The sequence below is a fragment of the Garra rufa genome, chromosome 7, assembly GCF_049309525.1.
Source record: "Garra rufa chromosome 7, GarRuf1.0, whole genome shotgun sequence".
NCBI classification, from domain to species: domain Eukaryota; kingdom Metazoa; phylum Chordata; class Actinopteri; order Cypriniformes; family Cyprinidae; genus Garra; species Garra rufa.
Genome location: NC_133367.1, coordinates 8591425 through 8614092, shown reverse-complemented (window position 1 = coordinate 8614092; position 22668 = coordinate 8591425). Strand labels below are relative to the sequence as shown.

Genomic DNA, 22668 nt, shown 5'->3' with positions numbered 1-22668 from the left:
GACACTGATGCTGGCCTATAGGACAGCCACCGGCTCATCACCGGCCTACCTCCATTCACTACTACGCATCTACACTCCCTCCAGAAGTCTGAGATCCTCTAGCGAAAGACGCCTTATTGTACCACCACAGAGAGGCATGAAATCACTTTCCAAAACATTCTCCTTCAATGTCCCTGCCTGGTGGAATGATCTTCCCACCCCCATCCGAAACGCTGACTCCATTACTGTCTTCAAGCGACTGCTGAAAACCCATCTTTTTCGACACTATCTGACTATCTGAGAAAAAAAAAAAAAAAAAAAAAAAAATTCTCCTCTCTTTCCTGATCTTCCCTTTCTAGCCCGTACTCATCTGACAACGCCTGACATATGGTACTTTTGAGCACTTCCTATGTCGATCTCCCTCCTTAGGATGAATTATTTGTTGTATTCCCAATTGTAAGTCGCTTTGGATAAAAGCGTCTGCTAAATGAAATGAATGAATATTGTGCCCCTGAGTTTGAACTTTCAAAATGCAGATTATCAAATGGCTCTAAGTCTAAACGATCCCAGCCGAGCAAAAAAGGTCTTATCTAGCAGAACTATGGGCTATTTTCTAAAAAAATATATATATATTACAATTTATATACTTTTAAACATTTGAGATTAAAAAGCATATAAATTGTAAATGTTTTTAGAAAATAACTGATCGTTTCACTTGATAAGACCCTTCTTCCTCAGCTGGGATAATGTAGGGCCCTTTGAAGCTGCATTTAGGAACTTCAAACTTTGGGGCTCCATAGAAGTCCATTATATGGAGAACACTCCTGAAATGATTTTCTCAAAAAACAATTTCTTACCCAGTTACACATCATGTCAGAAAAGAGTCATAATGCGTCCAGAATTCAGAAATCCCGCTCTTGATCTACTGTGACTGAGATTTTCCGTCATCAAATGATCTGGATTACGGATGACTCTGTTCACATCTTGTTTGTTGGATTGTATTTGTCTTTAGGAGAGTCCTTCTCTATGAGAGCCGTCAGCATTCAGTGATTATAAATAAACTGAAAATTCAGAAAATCACTCTCTAATTGAAAGTGGTTGACTAAATTGGTGTTACTTTTAGGACAATTATCGATCTCCATATTAATACGATGAACCGTCAACACAAAAAATAAGGCTATGGGGTGTAATGATTTACATTTTGGTTTCCCTCATGGTTTTCAGAGCCCAACTTTGGTAGGGTTCAGTATGTGCTATGTACTGAGGAAAAATAGGCTACTGTCAAAAAAGTACAAAAGCAAACTACAAGCAGTAGCACAAATAAATACAAAGCTAAGAAACAGTCAGTGGCTTGTCTCTTTCTATTGCTGTTCTGAACTACAAAATACCAATAACATGAGGAACTAAATTGTTGAACTGTCACTGTTGGCCGATAATGGAACAAAAATGGCTAAATCAACAGATTTTACTCACAAAACAAAACAAACAAACAAACAACTTGTGGTATTGATGCACATTTTCATGAGACTGGGCTCAGCAGTGACTTAAAAAAAAACAAACAAACAAGAAAATCCATTATTCAGTTAACATGTTTAAGCGGAAAAATAACAAAGAGAGTCCACTCATTTATCGCCACATGTTGAGAATGAGTCACAACCACTGATCTATATGACTATTATAGGATATGGGGCTTACGAATAATTCATATTAATTTAGCACAAAATGTACTTATTCTATCCAGTAAAATAACAAGATAATCCAAATATGGATGTGGTATATTTTATTCACAGCTCAGACAAAATAATGATTGGCTCTTGTCTAAACTCCACCTGTGTCTCCAGATCCAGTGCTTTCATCTCTCTCATATTAATCTGTCATGAGAAACATCATCTACATTTGACACAGTACTGCAAGTTCATCTTCAAGATTCAGGCTCAGAGATTAAGCTTTTATGTCAAAGAACAATATGTTAAAGTTTTATTCTTTTAAATAACTTTAATTTTTGATATGATTGGTTCAATCCTTAAATAAAGACAGCTTTTACATTTACAAGCTGTTGTTGTTCTTGTAAGTTAACACTTTTAAGACAAACAGATATTTATATTTTAACTTGCTCTTCATTGTTGCTTTCAAACAATATTCACCACTCGCAATAATAATTCCAAACGCATTATTATTTTTCATTTAGATTTTTTTTATTCTTTTATCAAAAGTCTATAATTCACGATTATTTGTAATATGAAATGTATTTATTAAAAGAGAAAAACTGAGACTGTAACTCTAACTACTGTGGGTTTGAAAAAGACAAAAAACACCTAAACTTTTATCTAGAGCTAAAATTAACATTTTTATCATTGTACAATCAAAACTGTAGTTATAATTTATGTATTTTAAATCCTAGATCTAAGGAAACAAACACCACAGCTGTCTTATTTAATCTCAATGTAATTTATTATCTAATATTTTGAGCTCATCTATTCATTCCTGTCTTTACCACTGTCCTCAAAATCCTGCAGCAGAATCTGAATAATCCATCAGTCAAAATGTGTATGATATAATATTTTCCTAACAAAAAAAATCAAAAATAAAAATCTATATAATATATATTTTTCTTTTGGAATTGTCATATTCATTTGAATGAAGTAAAACTGATGACATATTTACGATTAGACTGTAATTTAATGTAACACTTAGAAATGGTGACATTTCATTCCAAAATAAAGATGAACAGGAGACTTTCAGAAAGTAAATGCACAAATAGACTCTCCTTCACAATTACAAAAAGAGCATTTATAATCAATATCCAGTTGAAAATGATTTGGTAAAATAAAGATATATTTTAAATGACTTTAGTTTGATTTGTTACACAGTAATGACTAAGAACTTTCCAAAAATGTTTCACACAAATGAGAAGAAATATTAACAAAGAGAGATCTAACTGATTGGTTCCTGCACTTTTCATGAATTAAATCAAATGCATCTAAAAACAAATATTTGGAGATCTTACTTCCTACAGTCTTACACCAAGTGCCTGATTTCTGAGCAGAGATTGTATTTGACAGAGACAGAGTTGATGACAATACAATATTCTAGAGCTGAAATATGACACTTACATTTAAGAAACAGATCATTAATACTCAAAAACCATTATTCAACAGCTGACCGTCACAAACCAATGTCTAAAAAAGTATTTATTGTTTGTTTGTTTGTGTGATATTTATTCCAAATAAAAAAGGAGAAAAATCAAACACAACATAAGATCATTTAAGAGGATTTTGTTAACATCAAAACTGCATCTAAGAAAAAGAAAACAGACAGCACCAAGCTGTTTAAAGAAATGGTTAGAGAAAATATTCCACATAGAACTATTATTTTTAACTAACTGTTTTAAACCATTTATTTTATTAGTGCTTTTTGTACTGTTGAGAATGGAATGAAATTCATTTGTAGAACTAAAAATAAAAATGTAGGAAAACAAACACTTAATGACAAACAAAAACTTTTATTTTAAAATCTGAAAAGACTTGTGATTGTGCATCTGTACACCAGCAACAGACAGACACATAGCTAACTTAATATACAATTAAATAGAAGAACAATGTGTTTTACATGTAAGAGAGATCATGTCAATGTTTTAAATTCACATTGTAGACTTGTTTTATATCTTTGACACATTTAAGTGCTGCACTTGACAATCACATTTAAACATTTGAATCAGTATGGATGAGTTTAATACAAATATTATTAAACTGAAGAGCCAGACAGACTCATCTGAGCGTCTTCCTCCTGTTTCAGCTTTCAATAAAACAAAAGCATTATTTGCTTGAATACTAAATCAACATGAATCATTCAGTATCACATGTTTCTAACACACATGCTGCATTATTTGATTGTAAAGTCTGAGTCTCTTCACCTGCATGGATCACATTCACACATTTATCACACATTTCTTTCTCCTCATAGACACAGTAGTGAAGCTCTTCTGTGGATCCTCACCTGAAGTTCACTGCTGCTTTTATCAGGATCCAACAACTAGGATTGACTTCATCTGTCTTCTGATGATTTATTACCATGATATACTTTTGAGAATGGAGCAAAAGAAAGAAAGAAATCAGTGTTCAGTGAAACAATTTTCAAGTCAGTTACTATTTCTTTTAAAGTTAAAGTTAGATTTACATGATCTTGCATAGATATTTCTAAAACAATATTTGAGTTTTAAATACATCTGAACATGATTTCCATTCATATGTTTGTCTGTTTGTGTGACTCCTGTTGAGACACTATAAAGAGAAACACACACTAATGAGTGAACACCAAATATAATAAACCACAAGAACAAATACTAATGTGATTTTGCCTCAAAACTAAACACCTTTCAGTGAAATGTTCCACTAGTTAAAGCTGTTTTTCCTCTAGTTTCAACATTTGTATTGGTCTCAGTAAATAAGTGAAAGTAAAGTAAGTGTAAAGTAATGTGACGTGTTGCTTGTCAAAGTAAAAACACACAAGAGACAGAGACATTGATCATGTGATGCTGGACGGCTGTGAGCTGAAGCTGGAATCTGCACTGATTTTACCAGCGTTTTCCTCCAATCTGACCAAATCTATTTCAAACTGGAATGATTCACTATTACTGATGGCATTAATAAAGCAGCTGTTGTTGGATAAAGCTCTGACAGTCTGCTTTTGTTCTCTTTCCTCCTTTGTGTTCAACATTTTGATCAACTTTACATTTCATTCTGACACAAACCCTTTGAAATAAAGCTTGATGATCATTTGATCATCTCCTTTCACAAATATTTGAAAGTTAATATTTGTCCACATATCAGAGGTAATTGAAGATCTCTTTAATATCACAACGTGAAGTTTACTCACCTCAGTTTACAGTTTGATTCTCGTAGCACATCAATGAGCCGCTGCTTTGAGTCTCCAATCATATTACCACTCAGACCAAGCTCCTTTAGAAACTGCAGTACTTTTGTGTTTGTCAAAGACTGAGTTAAAGAAGAAACATCTGTAATGCCACAGTTATAAAGACTAGAAAGAGACAAACAGAGGAAGAGAAGATCATCTTACAAACAAATCATTAAGGAGAAGAATTTGACACAAATATAATGTGAACCCATGAACCCACTCATCATGAGATATTGAGTAGAAAGTGTTTAGGTCTAAACTGTTGAAGTGATTTTCATCATTTTGATTCTTGTATGTGAATGTTACTGACCTCAATCTCTCCAGTTTACAGTGTGAATCCTTCAGTACGTCACATAAGTCATTCACTCCTGTGTTTGTGATTTGATTCACGCTCAGGTTCAGTTCTCTCAGGTGTGATGGGTTTGATTTCAGAGCTGAAGTCAGGATGAGACACTGTTTCTCTGTAATACTGCATTCACACAGACTGAAGACAGAAAGAGAAAGAACAATGACTCAGATCTATGATGATCATCAGCAAATGCTATACAGTCACTAATAAACCAGAAAAATCATGAAATCTTAATGATATGAAACAAACCAAGACAGGAGTATTTGAGGACACTAGTTACAATCCAAGTCTGGACCCATCCTCAGTCAACAAATAATGAATCAATACATAGAATCAATATAGAAACAACAGAACAATTAACTAAATTAAATGGTCTATTTTCACGAAAATCATAAAATCAATCAAATCAAATAATGTGTAATATATTTTGGAGTGTAGTTTACAATTTCCAACTATGTACAAACATGCTAAATAATACACATTTCCCTTAATAAAAGATTTAGAAAAATATACCATTAGTCTAAAAAATGTAATGATCAGAATCATCTCCTGTCATTTGTTAGATTGTTTTTTGTTTTTACTTCTGTTTTGTTTCACAGCAAAGATGTCAAGAGCCCAGTGGTCCTAAACTAAACAGTGAACTTGTCATGATCTGGGCTGTGGGGCCTCCCTCAGCCTCTTGGGGTCGCTGTTTTCCCTTCTCTACACTGCACTTCCTGATTGCATTCACCTGTCTTTGTCATTAGCACTGATTCACTCACAGCTGTTCACTATTATTCTGGTCTTTAAAAACTCTCACCTTTCACTCCTGCTTCATGGCTGCATTGTCTTCTGTCTTATGTCGACCGTCTGTCTGCTCTGTGTTCCTGTTTATCCTGGCCTTGATTTTGTTTATTTAGTATTTGAGTTTATGTTATGTTCTGCCGTGTTGGCTTTTTGTTGTGTTTGGTTATTTTGTTAATTAAAAATCACTTACCTGCTTTTGGACCCAGATCTCCCTCTATCTCACCGTGACAGAACTTTAATCTGATTGTAAACTAAACAGTGCTGTACAGTATAATGATACTAACTCTAGTTTCTCCAGCTTGAATTGTGGGTTCATCAGTAGATCACTGAGGTTTTTCACTCCAGAGTCTCCTAGTTTATTCTCGCTCAGGTCCAGTTCTCTCAGGTGTGATGGGTTTGATTTCAGAGCTGAAGTCAGGATGAGACACTGTTTCTCTGTAATACTGCATCTCCACAGACTGAAGACAGAAAGAGAAAGAACAATGACTCAGATCTATGATGATCATCAGCAAATGCTATACAGTCACTTATAAACCAGAAAAATCATGAAATCTTAATGATATGAAACAAACCAAGAGAGGAGTATTTGAGGACTAGTTACAATCCAAGTCTGGATTTGTCCTCATTCAACAAATAATCAATCAATATATAGAATCAATATAGAAACAACTGTACAATTAACTAAATTAAATGTCTATTTTAAAATTTTTAATAAATAAAAATCAAATCATTCAAATCAAATCATTTGGTTAACCTATTTTTGTAGTTTACAATTTCTAACTATACAAATATATTAATTATATTTCCCTTAATAAAAGATTGTTTCACAGCAAAGATGTCAAGAGCCCAGTGGTTCTAAACTAAACAGTGAACTTTAATCTGATTGTAACTGCTGTACAGTATAATGATACTAACTCTAGTTTCTCCAGCTTGAATTGTGGGTTCATCAGTAGATCACTGAGGTTTTTCACTCCAGAGTCTCCTAGTTTATTCCTGCTCAGGTTCAGTTCTCTCAGGTGTGATGGGTTTGATTTCAGAGCTGAAGACACAGCAGAACAACCTTCATCTGTCATTTTACAGTAACTTAACCTACATTGACAGAAAGAGGAAGAGCAGAAACAGAGTAAAATAAAATGGAGGAAAAACAGATCTTGATTTTAGCTATTTTTCTATTTATACAGCTATTTTTTTGATTGAACACAAATAAAAGCCAACCCAGTAACACTTTACAATAAGGTTGTATTACTAAACAAGGCATCTGTTCAGCTTGACTTAATCTTTGCTCATGTTAACTTATTCATAAACTACACTGCAACCGATTTTTGTAATATGAACAGTATTTTACTGTAATATCTACAGTAAGATACTGTAAGATCTCATACAGTAAGATAAGTATTTTACTGTAAACTGCAAAGGATTTTGGGAAAATATATGATCACTACTGTAATTCTCCACTACTGTAAATGCTACTGTAAATTTACAGCAGTGAACCTGCCCACGAAAAATTGACCAATGGCAAGGGAGATTTATTTTCTCCTGTTGAGAGGAAGTGTTGGTAAAAGGACAAAAGAGAAATGTTGCACCATCATTAACTTCACAAAAAGGTTAGTATATTTCTGTTTTATGAAAAACTGAGCAATTTTAAGATGTTTTCACTTGTTAACAGAAAACTAACAATATTCATCGTGTTTTTCATGTTGGTAGCCTTTCTTCCTGACTGATGTCCATAACGGTGAAAACATGAACTGGTGAGTAAGTTAAGGTGACCTATATTAGTCGAAATAAACTTAGTTAAACAGAGAAACAAGTTTGTACATTCTGCTGCATTTTAATGTAAGTTAGCTCGTCTGATTTAACCTTAACAGCGAACTGAGGTGAAATACTGAGGTAAAGTGCATTAGGCAACACTGCTGTTTCTGTCCAGATTTTATACAGTATTATCAAGCCCTTCTTTTGTTTGTTATTTTCAAGTTTCTGGTCTGGATGTCGTCTGTAACATCGGAGGTGTATTTTGGTTCCTCTTCTTGTGAAAACTGCTATATCGATGATAACATTATCTGGTGAGCTGAAATACACATCTACATTAATAACAGGGTGCACACAGTTGTTTTATTTTAAATGAACACTGTAACAAGAAGTCATAAATATGTGCATCCACCCTGGACTCTGGATTCAAGATGGCGCCTGTGTGTTTGTCGGCATGCCGTTTGTCTCCTCAGTTTCTAAATGTCCGTTCCGCACTTTGTTTATCCATACTATCTCTGCTGCTGTTAATGCGTTGCATTGACGCTATCATCTCCTATGACCGACAAGCATTGTTAAGCATCAAGAGTTTGTTGGAGAAACAGCCCAGAGACTGTCCTATTACACAGGACTATTGCTACTCATTCTCTCTCCCTTCGGCCACGTACACTTGCCGGCTTCCTTGCAGTGCAATTCATCAGCGGAAACGTCACAGAAGGAGGGGAAATCGCGGAGGTGTCCGGTGAGGATTAGGAGGGAAATTTCCATCTCTTTGACTAACTCTCTACATCCCTTCACATCTTCTTACGGTCGCCGTGGTTTATACCTGGCTCAGCGTTCGTGCGATGTGAGATATGCTTGTCATCTGCCCCTCGTCCCGGATCAGCGACATTCGGTTGAACTCTGCGCTCCAGCACGAGTCCGCGTTCGAAGCAGGGGTGTGAATCTTCAAAATATTAAATCACTGGAATATGCCCGTCAATCACAAATTATTGTTTCTCAGGTTAAAATGGCACTGGTTAATGCCAGATCTGTGTCTAATAAGACGTTTATTTTGAATGACTTTTTTACCAGCCACAAATTGGATTTCTTGTTCTTAACTGTAGTACCTAGGATAGCAAAGTCCACTAAAGGAGGGAGAGCCTTTTCTCATTTGGCTCCCAAACTCTGGAATAGCCTTCCTGATAACGTTCGGGGTTCAGACACACTTTCTATGTTTAAATCTAGATTAAAGACTCATCTCTTTAGCCAAGCATTCACATAATGTATCTCATAACGTTGTAATTTCAGTTACATCTGATCAAATGCACATTAATATTCCTCAGCTTGGGCTAAACACATCATTTTTGTTTGGTCGGAAGTTGGAACAGCAGCTACGCTAATTATTTCTTTGTTTCTCTGTCTCTGCCACGGGATTTCCATCCCGTGGTAACTAGGATTTACACAAGATTCAGCCCGGATTCAGAAGAAGAGATGATGCCAACCCCTCAGAGGACCGCAGATGATGCCAGCCTTGAAACAACATACAGCACTACACAATTTTCCTACAAGTCGATTACAGCACATAACCATTGCAATTAGTGTTCATCATCTGTTTGATCACACAGTTATTGATTTTAATATTTATATCATATGTACATTGACTCAACATACAGTATTCACCACTAATAAGCTACTAAATATATTGTAGTAGCCTAAAACTTTTGTACAGCTGCTCTGCAACAATTTGTATTGTAAAAAGCGCTATACAAATAAACTTGAATTGAATTGAATTGAATTAACTGAGACTTGGATAAGAGCGGGTGAGTCATCTGTCTTTGGCGAACTTTGTCCTTTGGACTGTCATTTTTTTCAGTACACCAAGATGTGTTGGGAAAGGAGGTGGAGTGGCCATATTGTTCAGGAACTGGTTTAAATCTCGGACTATTTCTGCTGGGAACTTTTCTACTTTTGAATCTCAATGTGTTTTGATAGAATCTGATACCACTCCGTTATTATGTATTCTGGTTTACAGGCCCCCAAAGCCAGACAAAGATTTTATTAAGGAGTTTTCTGAATTTGTTTCTCATATTATCACATCAAATGATCGTCTGTTAATCTTAGGGGATTTTAATATTCACATATGCTGTCCTGGAAAGCCCTTGGTTGCTGAGTTTATGCATGTGTTAGATTATTTTGGTTTTACTCAGCATATAGAACATTCTACACATGTACTTGGTCATACTTTGGACCTTGTTATGTCTTATGGGTTTTCCATTGATAACATAATCATTGAAGCAGCTGATCAACACTCGTTTGTGCTGTGATTAGATCACCAGCTGTTGAGAAAACTCTCTCAGCAGGAACACTAATGACATCTTCAGGACGAGAGGTGAATATTCATATCCTCTTACGTGAAGCACACGCATTAAGAATCGATTCAAGGGTTTCCCGAATCGATATCGTTGCGTTAAACTTAAGATCAATTAAAATCGGAGAATCAATATTTTTTACCCAGCCCTAGTGTTGTGACACTGTCTGTTACAGGAGATTTCTCCAAGCACTAAGTAGATGCTGACCATCAGGGGCAGAATCATCATAAAGCCAGCTGTCCATTTGACAGACATGCAGAATCAGGCGACCCAAAACACATTTAGTTTTACACTGCATTTACATTCATGCATTTTCAGATGATTTTATCCCAAGCTAGTTATATTGTATTTAAAGTACACATTTGTAAGGTATTTATTCCCTGGGAATCAAACAGGGGTGGGCTAAGTGTTTCTGAATACCATGTCTTGTCACATCAAGATTGAGTTTGCATGCACATTAAAATGATTTCTATTAAACCAGCATTTAAACAGCAAAATGCAGCTGCTTCATAGTATATAATGTTTTTAATGCATACAGCACCAGGTTTGACAGTTGAGGCAATTCTATAAACATTCTATATACATTCTATAAAAATAGCTTTTGAACAGTAAGATTGTTAATGTTTTTAAAGAAGGTCTCTTCTGCTCACTAAGCCTGCATTTATTTGATCCAAAGTACAGCAAAAACATATTTGAACGATTTTTATTATTTATAATAACCGTTTATATATATATATATATATATATATATATATATATATATATATTAAAATGTCATTTATTTCTGTGATCAAAGCTGAATTTTTAGCATCATTACTGCAGTCAAATGTGTCAGTATTTTGTTCTGTTCTGTCTTCCCACTGTTTCAAGAGTAAATTGGTTTAGTCTTTGTTTCCCTCTTTTGTTTTTGCATTAGTTGGTTCAGTCATGCCCATATTTGTATTTCCCCCTCGTTATCCTGTTATCTCGTTTGTAACCACGTCCTGTTTTCTGTGTATTTAAGTGTGTGTCAGTTCACACCCCAGTGTCCTTCGTTAACGTTACTTCTGTTTGACTTGGCTCTTTGTTTAACGTTTATTTTCTAAATAAATATCTTTGTTTATATTACTCCGGTTCTGCCTCATCATCTCTACTCCTCAACCTGTAATAAGTTAAAATGTCTTTTATTTCTGTGATCAAAGCTGAATTTTTAGCATCATTACTGCAGTCACATGATCCTTCAGAAATCATTCTAATATTTTGATTTGCTAGATTTTTTCAGGTTTCTTTGATGAATAGAAAGTTCACATAAACAGCATTTATCTGAAATAGAAATAGTTTGTAACATTATAAATGTCTGTATCATCACTTTTGATCAATTTAAATCATCCTTGCTAAATAATATCTTTCTATTTAACAAAGAATCCTTACATTTACTGAACTATTTTAAATATTGATAATAATAACAATAAAATATGTTTATCAGCATACTAGAATGATTTCTGAAGGATCATGTGATACTGAAGACGAGTAATTATACTGATAATTCAGCTTTGATCACAGGAATAAATTACATTTTATAATATATTCAAATAGCAGTTCATTTATATAATACAAATATATCACAATTGTACTGCTTTTGCTGTAATTTGGATCAAATTAATACAGGCTTAATGAGCAGAAGAGAAATCTTTAAAAACCATTAGAAATCTTAGTGTTCAAAAACTTACGACTGATAGTGTTCTTACTTATTTTTGCTTTTCAGTATGTGTATGTTTGCCATTATACAAAGTCTCCAGGGGACTCTGGTGTTGCTCTTTTTTTCCTGCTGTATCCTAGAGGTCAACATTTGTAATTTATACTTTTATAAATGTTCAAAAATTAAAAAGAATATTACCAGAACTAATGCTTATGAGTTATTGTGATTTTTATGGGGTTTGGGTGCTAAAAATCCTGAATTACAGTGCTGTACCACAATTGGATTGTTTTAACAGGTAAAACATGTTAAAACTAAAGGAAAATAAACTTTATAGTACTGATACTGTAATTGAAAATAATCCAAGTCTGTTTTTCACCTTATGGTTTTGTTGAACTCAATTTTGGTCTACTGTCACACAACTTACTTCAGTATCTCCAAATGACACTTCATATTTCCCAGTCCAGAGCAGAGCAGCTTCAGTCCTGAATCCTGCAGATTATTATTGCTCATGTTTAGCTCTTTCAGACTGGTATCTGATCCAAGAACTATAGCCAGAGCTGAACAGCTTTTGTCTGTTAAGCCACAATCATTTAACCTATGACGGACATAAGATTACAGAATATTAGATTAAATACATTTGCTAAACACAAATAATAAATATTAATAGTCAATCTACAGCTTTAATTGCAATGATTTATACATTTGAAAGTGTTAGTTCTATGGCTTCAAGGAAAAAAATTACTAAGTGAATACTGATTAAACACCTTAACTATTATGATCATGTGCTCAACACTGGCTGTAAAACATGTTGTAAAAACACAATACTGTTTACAGAGTGCTCACAAAAATATGCACAGGAATGATTGAGCAGCTGTCTATCAGCGGGTAATACACTGACCCAGTATTTGGTACTAATAGTACTGTAGAAAGGCTGGAATTACACATTAAAATAAACCACAATCACTAGTTAGCCGATTATCTGTTGATATTCACTGCACAAATTTGAGTGGACATTTGATGGACTAACCATCATCATTCAAAATACTTTTTGGAGAACAAAAGGAGAACAAAAAGAAAAAATAATTTTCCAGAACAACAAAGGTTTTTCATGACAACTTACAGAGCTCTTTTGGAGGTTTTGATGACTGCTGATAATCTAATGAGACACTCGTCTGATTTCTTGAATTTCTGAAGCTCAAACTCCTCCAGCTCCTCCTCTGATGTCAACAACACAAAGGCCAAAGCAGACCACTGGGCAGGTGAAAGATCAGCAGATGAGAGACTTCCTTTGCTAAGGTGTGTCTGAATGTCTTTCACCAGAGTTTGGTCGTTCAGTTCATTCAGACAGTAGAACAGATTGATGGATCTCTCTGGAGACAGATTAGCTTCAAATTTCTGCTTGATGTACTGGACTATTTCCTTTTTGATCTGGTCATTTCTATCTTCCTGCATCAACAGACCCTGTAAGAGTCTCTGATTGGATTGGAGTGACAAACCAAGGAGGAATCGGAGAAAAAGGTCCAGATGTCCATTATCACTCTCTAGTGCCTTGTCCACTGCAGTCTTGAGCAAATCAATCATGGTTTTATTGGGCTGGATTGACAGTCCGAGAGAGAAGAGTTGGCAAATGTCCAGATATGTACTGCCAGTCTTGAGCAACTTAATCATAGTTTTAATTTTGTTTTCCTGTTCTGTAGACTCATGAACAAATATATTTCCCTTCTTTATGTCTAGAAACAGATGTGCATAAAGAGCTGCAATAAACTCTTGAATGCTCAAGTGAACAAAGCAGTACATGGTACCAAGAACAATCCCAGTTTCCTCCTTAAAGATCTGGGTACACATGCCTGAATACACTGATGCCTTATAGACGTCAATACCACAGGCTTCCAGATCTGTGTCATAGAAGATCACATTGTTTCTTTCTAGCTGATGAAATGCCAGTTTCCCCAGTGAAAAGATGGCATCTTTATCCCAGGAAACATCTGGTGTATATTCTCCATCATACTTTTGTCTGCTCTGCTGGATCTGAAATCTGAGAAAGTGTGTGTACATTTGTGTCAGAGTCTTGGGAGTGTCTTCAGTATTTGACTCCAGCAGTGTTTTGGAGGCATCATCAGCCTGATTGTTTTTCACAACATTATTTGATTTTGCCTCTAAAATGTTCTGGAGAACAGTGGCTGAAATCCAGCAGAAGACTGGGATGTGGCACATGATAAAGAGACTCTTTGATTGTTTAACATGATCAATGATTTCTTTGGCCAGATTCTCATCCGTGATTCTTTTTCTGAAGTACTCCTCCTTTTGTGCATCATTGAATCCTCGTATCTCTGTCAGCCGGTCGATACAGTCAGGAGGAATCTTACTGGCAGCTGCTGGTCTGGTGGTGATCCAGATGAGAGCAGAAGGAAGCAGATTTCCCTTGATGAGGTTTGTCAGGAGAACATCCAGAGAGACTGGTGAAGATACATCATGCATCGTCTCATTATCCTTAAAGTTTAGAGGAAGACGGAATTCATCCAAACCATCAAGAATGAACAGGACTTTTTGGTTCCTTCTTGTAAAGTTCAGTCCTTTTGTCTCTTGGAAAAACTGAGTTATAAGCTCCATCAAACTTAGTTTTTCTTTCTCCTTTAAGTTCATCTCTCTGAATGGAAGAGGAAATATGAATCTGATATCCTGATTTTCTTTTCCTTCGGCCCAATCCAGAACAAACTTTTGCACAGAGACTGATTTTCCGATGCCAGCAACTCCTTTTGTCAGTACAGTTCTGATCTGCTTGTCTTGTTCAGGTGCTTCAAACAAATTTGTGCACTCAACCTGTATTTCTTGTGATTCATGACGTCTGGAAGCAACTTCAATCTGTCTTACCTCATGTTCAGTATTGACCTGTTCACTACAACCCTGAGTGATATAGAGATCTGTGTAGATGTTTTTCAGAAGAGTAGAGTCACCTTGCTTTGCAATTCCTTCAATCACACACTGATATTTCTTCTTTAGGCTGCACTTTAGCTGACGAATGAAGAACAGCTCATCTAAATACAGGAATAAAATACACAGATTGTTTAGTCTCTGGGTTTGTTATGTTTGGAGCAGAATGTGGAAGTCTAAAGGAAGTCTGTTATTGTAAACAGCACAGGTTATGAACACATGATATGAGAGACATATGAGTCATAACAGTGATTGTGGAAGAGGAAACATATTGACACAGGGCTGAAAGCAGCTAACAGAGTCTCTTACCTTCTAGAGTATTAGCAGCTTCATCTTGCTTCATCTCTCTCAGGAAGTAGAGTGTGAGATCAAGAGCTGCTTCTTTCATACTGCATCTCTTCTCATAAAAGTCATTCACGTATTGCATGTTCTCTTTTTGTAATATTTTCTTAAACATGTCCAGCTCATTCTTTAGAAATTTTATTATTTTCTTCTCAAGTTCCTACAAACAAAGCAAAAAAAAAAAAAAAAAAAAATACAAAGACAAAATAACAAAATTTAACCAATTCCACATCCATATTTGGTCCAAATTTTATAATCAGTAATTAATATTTGTAAAACACTGCCCAGTAACCAATTTGTTTGCTATAAATCTAAACATTTAGAAAATATTTTCCTACCTGGAAGATTACAGGGAGTTCGTTTGGGAAATTTGTGTGGTTCCTGTTAAAATTGTGAATAAAATGAAATGTGGTTAAAGTTAAAATTTTAGAAAAATATCTTGTTATTTTTTTAATCAAACACAAAGAGCAAGTATCAGCTGTTAAAGAGAAGGTTTTTCGGCCGAAAATGGCCCAAAAGTGCATTTTCGGTTTGAGGCCGAAGACTTTTATCACCGAAACAACATGGCCGAAACAGTATGTTGACGCAAACAGAAACCGCTGCCTGCACGTACTTGTCTGAAGCAACACGTCTGCAATGTGGACGTATTTCAGTATATCTGAGAAAGACCAATGGATAGAGATTTGCAAAACTTGTAAAGAGGGGGTGTGTCTATACGAGCCATACAATACAAAACACATGAAATACCTTTCAGTAGCTGATGGTGTTTCCTCACTGAAAAACGGTGGGTCACCTTTTGACCGGTCACTCTTCACAGACACAGAGCTGAACACATGAGAGCCTGATCTTACTCTAAAGACACAAAGACGAAAGGAGCTTTTTTAAACTTTATTTAATACAATCAATTTTAATAATTTTAAAAAGAAAGTACAATATATACCTCAGTGCATAAATTAGAAAATAATAAGTCCCCTTCCATCCCAGTACAGAAAATGTCAGTGTCCAAACTCTCTTCTGTAACAGCAGCAGCATCCTCATGTAACACACGAGTTTGATTTCTACTCTGTCTGCATCTAATGTTGTGCCACTGGAGCATTCACCTACATTCACCTCAGTCTCAATAGTCTCACTTCTCCCACCTTCCTCATTTATATCTTCCCTAGCAATAGAGGCACTGACCCCAACTTCAACACCCATCCTTTCATTATTTACAGTTTCAGCATCATTATCTTTCTCAGCACATACACTTCTAATGTGGTCCTCCCATTATATCAGAGGAAACAAAAACCAACTAATCAAACTCAAACTCATCTACATCATACTTCAAGATCACTTAAACCTGTCATCTAAAACAAACCACAGTGATTTACAGTCAAGCGGGATTTAAAGCTCTACAAGCAAGAGTTTCATCTTTAATGAACAGGGGAAAGTTGGACTAATATATATATTTAAGGCATTCTGTACAAGACTGTTTACTTTTTCAATACTGGCAAGGGAAATAACAAGAGTGCTGTTGATAATCTGCTGACGAAACCAACAACCTCTCCAACAGCCAAAACACACTGTTCCCCTGAAACATCATTTATTTCCATTATGTTCTGTATCTACGTGACAAATGGTCCAAACTCACACGATCTGAAGACAAATGCTGGATAGCGGCGATCTACTTTCCCAACACAAACTTGACGTATAAGACTTTTTAATAGGCCAATTTTAAAATACCAAAAATATGGATATGTTTGACCATTTTCCAAACATTTGGAATGTAGTGTACACATGCCTTTATAAAGAAAAGTAAAAAATTTGACATTTTAGTGTTTTTACACTTAGTTAATAAAACATAGCCTTAAAAAAGTCATCTGGGGCGACCGTAATATATCTCAAAATTCACATTTTTATGTATCATTAAGACTAGTTGAACACATATCAGTAAGTAGATAAACTGATGAAGAAAGACAAACTTTAGTCCCCTTTCATTTTTTGAAAACCATTATTTTACAAGTTTATTCTATAATAGGGGCAGCCGTGGCCTAATGGTTAGAGAGTCGGACCTGTAACCCAAAGGTTGCAGGTTCGAGTCCCAGGTCCGGCAGGGATTGTAGGTGGAGATTGTGAATGTACAGCACTCTCTGCACCCTCAATACCACGACTGAGGTGAGTCCCTTGAGCAAGGCACCGTTCCCCCCAACTGCTCCCCGGGCGCCGCAGCAATGGCTGCCCACTGCTCCGGGTGTGTGTTCACGGTGTGTGTGTGTTCACTACTGTGTGTGTGCACTTGGATGGGTTAAATGCAGAGCACAAATTCCTAGTATGGGTCACCATACTTGGCCTCACTTCACCTCCTTTCCTTTCCTTTCCTTTCCTTTCCTTAATATCAGAGTCTCCCTCATAATCCAGTTACAATACTGATTTTTACTTCAAAAGCAAAAAAACTGAATTAGCATTCATAAAGATGTTACACATTCAGCAATAGCATACCACTGATTAATATTTGAGGCTAAACTGATGGATATTTGGTTATGAATTTAGTGTAATTATTGCCATTTGTTGGTTACCCCACATGACATATGGTCGCCCCAAATGATAAGAAAACCACAGGTACAAAAATTCAGTTAAAATGTACACAAAAGAGTTCAAGACAAAAGAAAATTTATCTCTTTTTATTCAAATAACATTTCAACATTTAAATATAACAAATCAGAAGGACATTAACATTTAAACGGAGCAATTCCAATAGGGTCCTCACACCATCAGTGCTCGGGCCCTAATTAAAGCTGCTAGCAGCGATGACCATCCCGATAGCATCAGGAAAATTGTGCCCAGTTGGCACATGCATTCACAGTAACGCTCTGCCAGTTTGGATTTAAAGTTTACAGAATTGAAAGGGATGCACTTTAAAATCAACACACAGACACATACACACAATATATACAATTTTGCCATCCAGTTTCATTTGTTAACATTAACTATATTAGTTAACATGAACAATAATTAAATAGCATTTATTAATGTAAATTAATATTAAGCTTAAAAAAAGTATTCATATTAAAATGTAAAGTTTGTATTGTTGTCAAAGATTGTCTTGAAATTGTTAATTATAATTTTAAATTCAATAAATAACATTATGAAAATAATTGTCTATCAATGAAGATAAATCGCTCATGCTAAAAAGTTGTATTTTTCTTAATCTTTTGCGATGTGACTGCATAGGACAAGTTCATGGTACAGTTCAGTAAAAAAAAAAACAACAACTGCAAAATACAAACAATGAAACAGTTAGTGAACCTTTATATGTTCTCAAAGATCAGCCTCTCAAAGGTCAAACATATTTATGTAGATTACACTATATCAATGTGCATTTCTTCCTCAAAGATGGTCTGCAAAACAGCATTATTCACTGGTCTCTCTCCCTCTCCCTTTCACCCCTTCCCCCTGCACTCACTCTTACACTCGACACACATACTTGGAGGCAGGCAGAGTGAGAGCAGATTTCTGATTTCTTTCTTTAATTTTCTTTAATTCATAGAGCCTTGTATACTTATGGGATTAACAGCATTTGCTCAGAATGACTAGTTCTCTGTGTGAAAAAAGTTTTAAAGAGTTTGGATGCTGCACTTTAAAGATATGAAAAAAATATTACGGTTATCTTTTTTACAATCACTTTAAAAAATCACCACGAAGATATCCAAAATCTGCTCGCAATTTAGCATCTTCAGAATCTTCTCTTCATGTTGATAAAGTTTGATGTGAACAGCATGTTGTTCTTATGAGGAGTATGAATTTGTTAACAGCCTGATTTTTCCAAAAATCCACATTCAAATCAAAATATCCGGCTTCCTGTTGGTCTTAGCTAATGAGTTTAATTTATAAAAGTTGTCCAGATTGATGAGAACAATTTCGGTGACCAATGTTTAATAGCTCATTGTAGCATACAGTCTAAACTGTTTATTTGATCTACCCTGGTCTCCTACTTTCTGTAGCTCTAGTGACTCTAGCTCACTGCTAAAGCTCTTTTTTCTTTACCTCTCTCTTTTCCTTGCAAGATACTCTGCTCTTGCTGCAGGGTCGGAGTTGACTTTCTGTCTATGACGAGCAGTCTTCTCTTTTCTTGTTAATCGTGCCATCTAGGAAATAGGTAAAATAGGTTAAAACTTGTTTAAAATGACTAATACATGTATAGTCACATAAATAGAATGTCATTCTGTATATTTTTTACATTTTTCGTGTAGGATTGTACTACAACAAAAAATAAATGTTTATCCCTATAAAAGGAATGGAAAATGGCTGAATTTAGAAAAAAAGATAAAATATACAAATAATTATGCTTAAACAATTAACTCTATGTATATAATTGATGTATAGAATATGAAAACTACAAATACAGGACATATATCTATCATTTAAAACACTCAGCAGTGGTCGCCCCACATGATACTCGGTCGCCCCATATGATGTTTTCAAGTTCACTCAAGTATAACAGGCTAACAGTTAGCCTCAGAAACCAAACTAGCTTCTTCTAGTGACATGCCACTATCAAATTTATCATTAAAATATAGATTTGTGGAAAAAAACTTATAATTCACAGTTTTGGGGTGGTCGCCCCACATGATGACCAAAAGTGACTACGACATTACAGCAGTTAAAAAACTGCTTTTTCTTACTATATGAGAGAGACTGAGTTACCTTAAAGTTGTTTCCAGGGGGTCTTCACTTGTGTCTGGCTGATGCAATATCCCATCCTTGAGATGTTTTTCAAAATAAAGGTCCCAAAATTGTGGTTTGTTGATGGTCGCCCCGGATGATATGGATAGAATCAACATAATTCGGACAACATTCGTTTGTATATCATGATAGAAATATATGTGCAAATGCTTTATAGTTTTGTCAATGGATGTAAAACATGTTTGAAATTATGCCAACTAGGAAAATTTATATATTTAAGTTGATTTAAAGTGTTTTTAAACCAGTTGTCCTAACAAAAGTCAAGGCTGGACGGTCGCCCCATATGATGTTTTGGCACTTCGGATAGCAGAAAAATGATGAAAAACTTAAAAAATTGGAGAAGTTAGAGTGGTTTAGTAGGTGAAGAAGGTATAACAAGTAGATGAGAGATTTTTATGTATTTTTTAGTTTTTTCTGCAAAATAAATTTAACCCGGACAGAAAAAGGGGGCGTCACGTCATTGACCCATTACTGAAAAGCAGCTGCAGACTGACTTCAATAAAAAGGAAAGCAGATATTATGATCTGTGATTTATTGTTTTATTTAGTTAATTTCTATCACAAATATCCCAGTGGAAAAATTAGCTAGAGCCATACAATACAAAACACATGAAATACCTTTCAGTAGCTGATGGTGTTTCCTCACTGAAAAACGGTGGGTCACCTTTTGACCGGTCACTCTTCACAGACACAGAGCTGAACACATGAGAGCCTGATCTTACACTTAAGACACAAAGACGAAAGGAGCTTTTTTAAACTTTATTTAATACAATCAATTTTAATAATTTTAAAAAGAAAGTACAATATATACCTCAATGCATAAATTAGAAAATAATAAGTCTCCTTCCATCCCAGTACAGAAAATGTCAGTGTCCAAACTCTCTTCTGTAACAGCAGCAGCATCCTCATGTAACACACGAGTTTGATTTCTACTCTGTCTGCATCTAATGTTGTGCCACTGGAACATTCACCTACATTCACCTCAGTCTCAATAGTCTCACTTCTCCCACCTTCCTCATTTATATCTTCCCTAGCAATAGAGGCACTGACCCCAGCTTCAACACCCATCCTTTCATTATTTACAGTTTCAGCATCATTATCTTTCTCAGCACATACACTTCTAATGTGGTCCTCCCATTATATCAGAGGGAACAAAAACCAACTAATCAAACTCAAACTCATCTACATCATACTTCAAGATCACTTAAACCTGTCATCTAAAACAAACCACAGTGATTTACAGTCAAGCGGGATTTAAAGCTCTACAAGCAAGAGTTTCATCTTTAATGAACAGGGGAAAGTTGGACTATATATTTAAGGCATTCTGTACAAGACTGTTTACTTTTTCAATACTGGCAAGGGAAATAACAAGAGTGCTGTTGATAATCTGCTGACGAAACCAACAACCTCTCCAACAGCCAAAACACACTGTTCCCCTGAAACATCATTTATTTACATTATGTACTGTATCTACGTGACAAATGGTCCAAACTCACACGATCTGAAGACAAATGCTGGATAGCGGTGATCTACTTTCCCAACACAAACTCTCTCTAATCTGCAGTGCTGGCCCATTCAACAGACGCTCGCCTAAGGCCCTGTCTTCAGCTACAGTCATAGCCTTTGTCTATATTAGGGATTTCCTATAACATCATATTGTATATTCATGAAATTAATATCTGCACTTCAGTCAAGGCATTTCTGGATCAGTGTTCTCTGTTAGATCAAATAAATCACTTTGCAGGAGACTTTGACCTTTGCAACTCTGAAGATCTTAGACAAACAGATACATTACACACTAAAGGAAAATGAAAGCATTAAAAAAAGCATCATATGACCCCTTTAAATTACGTGTGCAGTCATTTTTTTAATGTCTGAATATACATTTATGAGCTAAAAACTAAATCATTGATGTGGAATAATTTACTCAAGTATCTACATACCCAGTGCTGGAGAGTGACTGTAAACTTAAAATTGTAAATTATGATTCTGATATTGGCTACTTTTTAATATTTATGTTATTTTTTTAAATCAGGAAGTATGAAGCTCTGAGGTTCTGCAAAGACTACGTCGAATAGTCTGGACTGCTGAATGAATCATTGGTACAACCCTCCCTACCCTTCAAGATCTCTACTTATCCAGAGCACGAAAAAGGGCTGCCAAAATTACTCTGGACTAGGGTTGGGCGATGTCGACCCATTTGCCATGGTATGATGTCTACTGTGAAACATCGCGATGGACGATGGCATTGTCGGCAGGGGGCGGGGATAAGGGATGGTTGTTGTTAAATAATTAATTCTTAACAAATTAATTAATTGTTGCCTACCGCTTCCACCAGTGCTTAATTTGAGCTGGATCCTGTTTTAGAAAATGTCAGATTTTGGATTTTTGCATTCTGGTATTTGTTTTTAAAGATCATGACAGTGTGTGCGTGCATACAAGACAGCAAGCGCGGGTTTATATAGATGTATTTGGAGAATGTGTGTTGTTCCTTAACATATTTTAGACCAGTCAGCTTTTTTAAGTACAAAATCACTCTCATTGATTGCTTTCTGCTTAACCCACTCTCTCCAAACGCATTTAATGAGCAGTGGATTGTTTTGAGAGAAAGTGTAATATCAGAAATAATACCAAATCAACCGAAATATCATTATGTATTAACATTATAAACACTATAAACATAGCTATAAGCTAGTTACCCTGACTCCAAAACGAATCATTTAAATGTAACAGTATTCAGAACAGAACAGGAATGAAACAAAATATATAAAGTTAAGCTTCCAAAACAAAGCGAAACTAAAAATAGCAGGAGTTGGGCTCACGTACCTCTGTAATTCGGCACAAAAGTGTTTTCATGTTCCCAATGTATTTGAA

The 22668-nt window shown here is 35.4% G+C and overlaps 2 protein-coding genes across 2 annotated transcripts in view; both read right to left on the bottom strand.

Moving 5' to 3' along the window:
• Positions 1–22668, bottom strand: part of LOC141337909 (uncharacterized) — an 831413-nt gene that overhangs the window by 711851 nt on the left and 96894 nt on the right. The window lies entirely within an intron of this gene.
• LOC141338829 (NACHT, LRR and PYD domains-containing protein 3-like) overlaps positions 2685–22668 on the bottom strand; it is a 35787-nt gene continuing 15803 nt past the window's right edge. The window contains exons 7-18 of the mRNA XM_073844445.1: positions 20413–20517; positions 15821–15925; positions 15412–15454; positions 15041–15233; positions 13508–14835; positions 12921–13393; positions 12225–12395; positions 6944–7117; positions 6313–6486; positions 5204–5377; positions 4855–5016; positions 2685–4058 (exon numbers count right to left, since the gene is read on the bottom strand). Of these exons, the coding sequence (XP_073700546.1) occupies positions 4046–4058; positions 4855–5016; positions 5204–5377; positions 6313–6486; positions 6944–7117; positions 12225–12395; positions 12921–13393; positions 13508–14835; positions 15041–15233; positions 15412–15454; positions 15821–15925; positions 20413–20517 (3115 nt within the window). The 3' untranslated portion in view covers positions 2685–4045. The remainder of the gene's footprint in view (positions 4059–4854; positions 5017–5203; positions 5378–6312; positions 6487–6943; positions 7118–12224; positions 12396–12920; positions 13394–13507; positions 14836–15040; positions 15234–15411; positions 15455–15820; positions 15926–20412; positions 20518–22668) is intronic.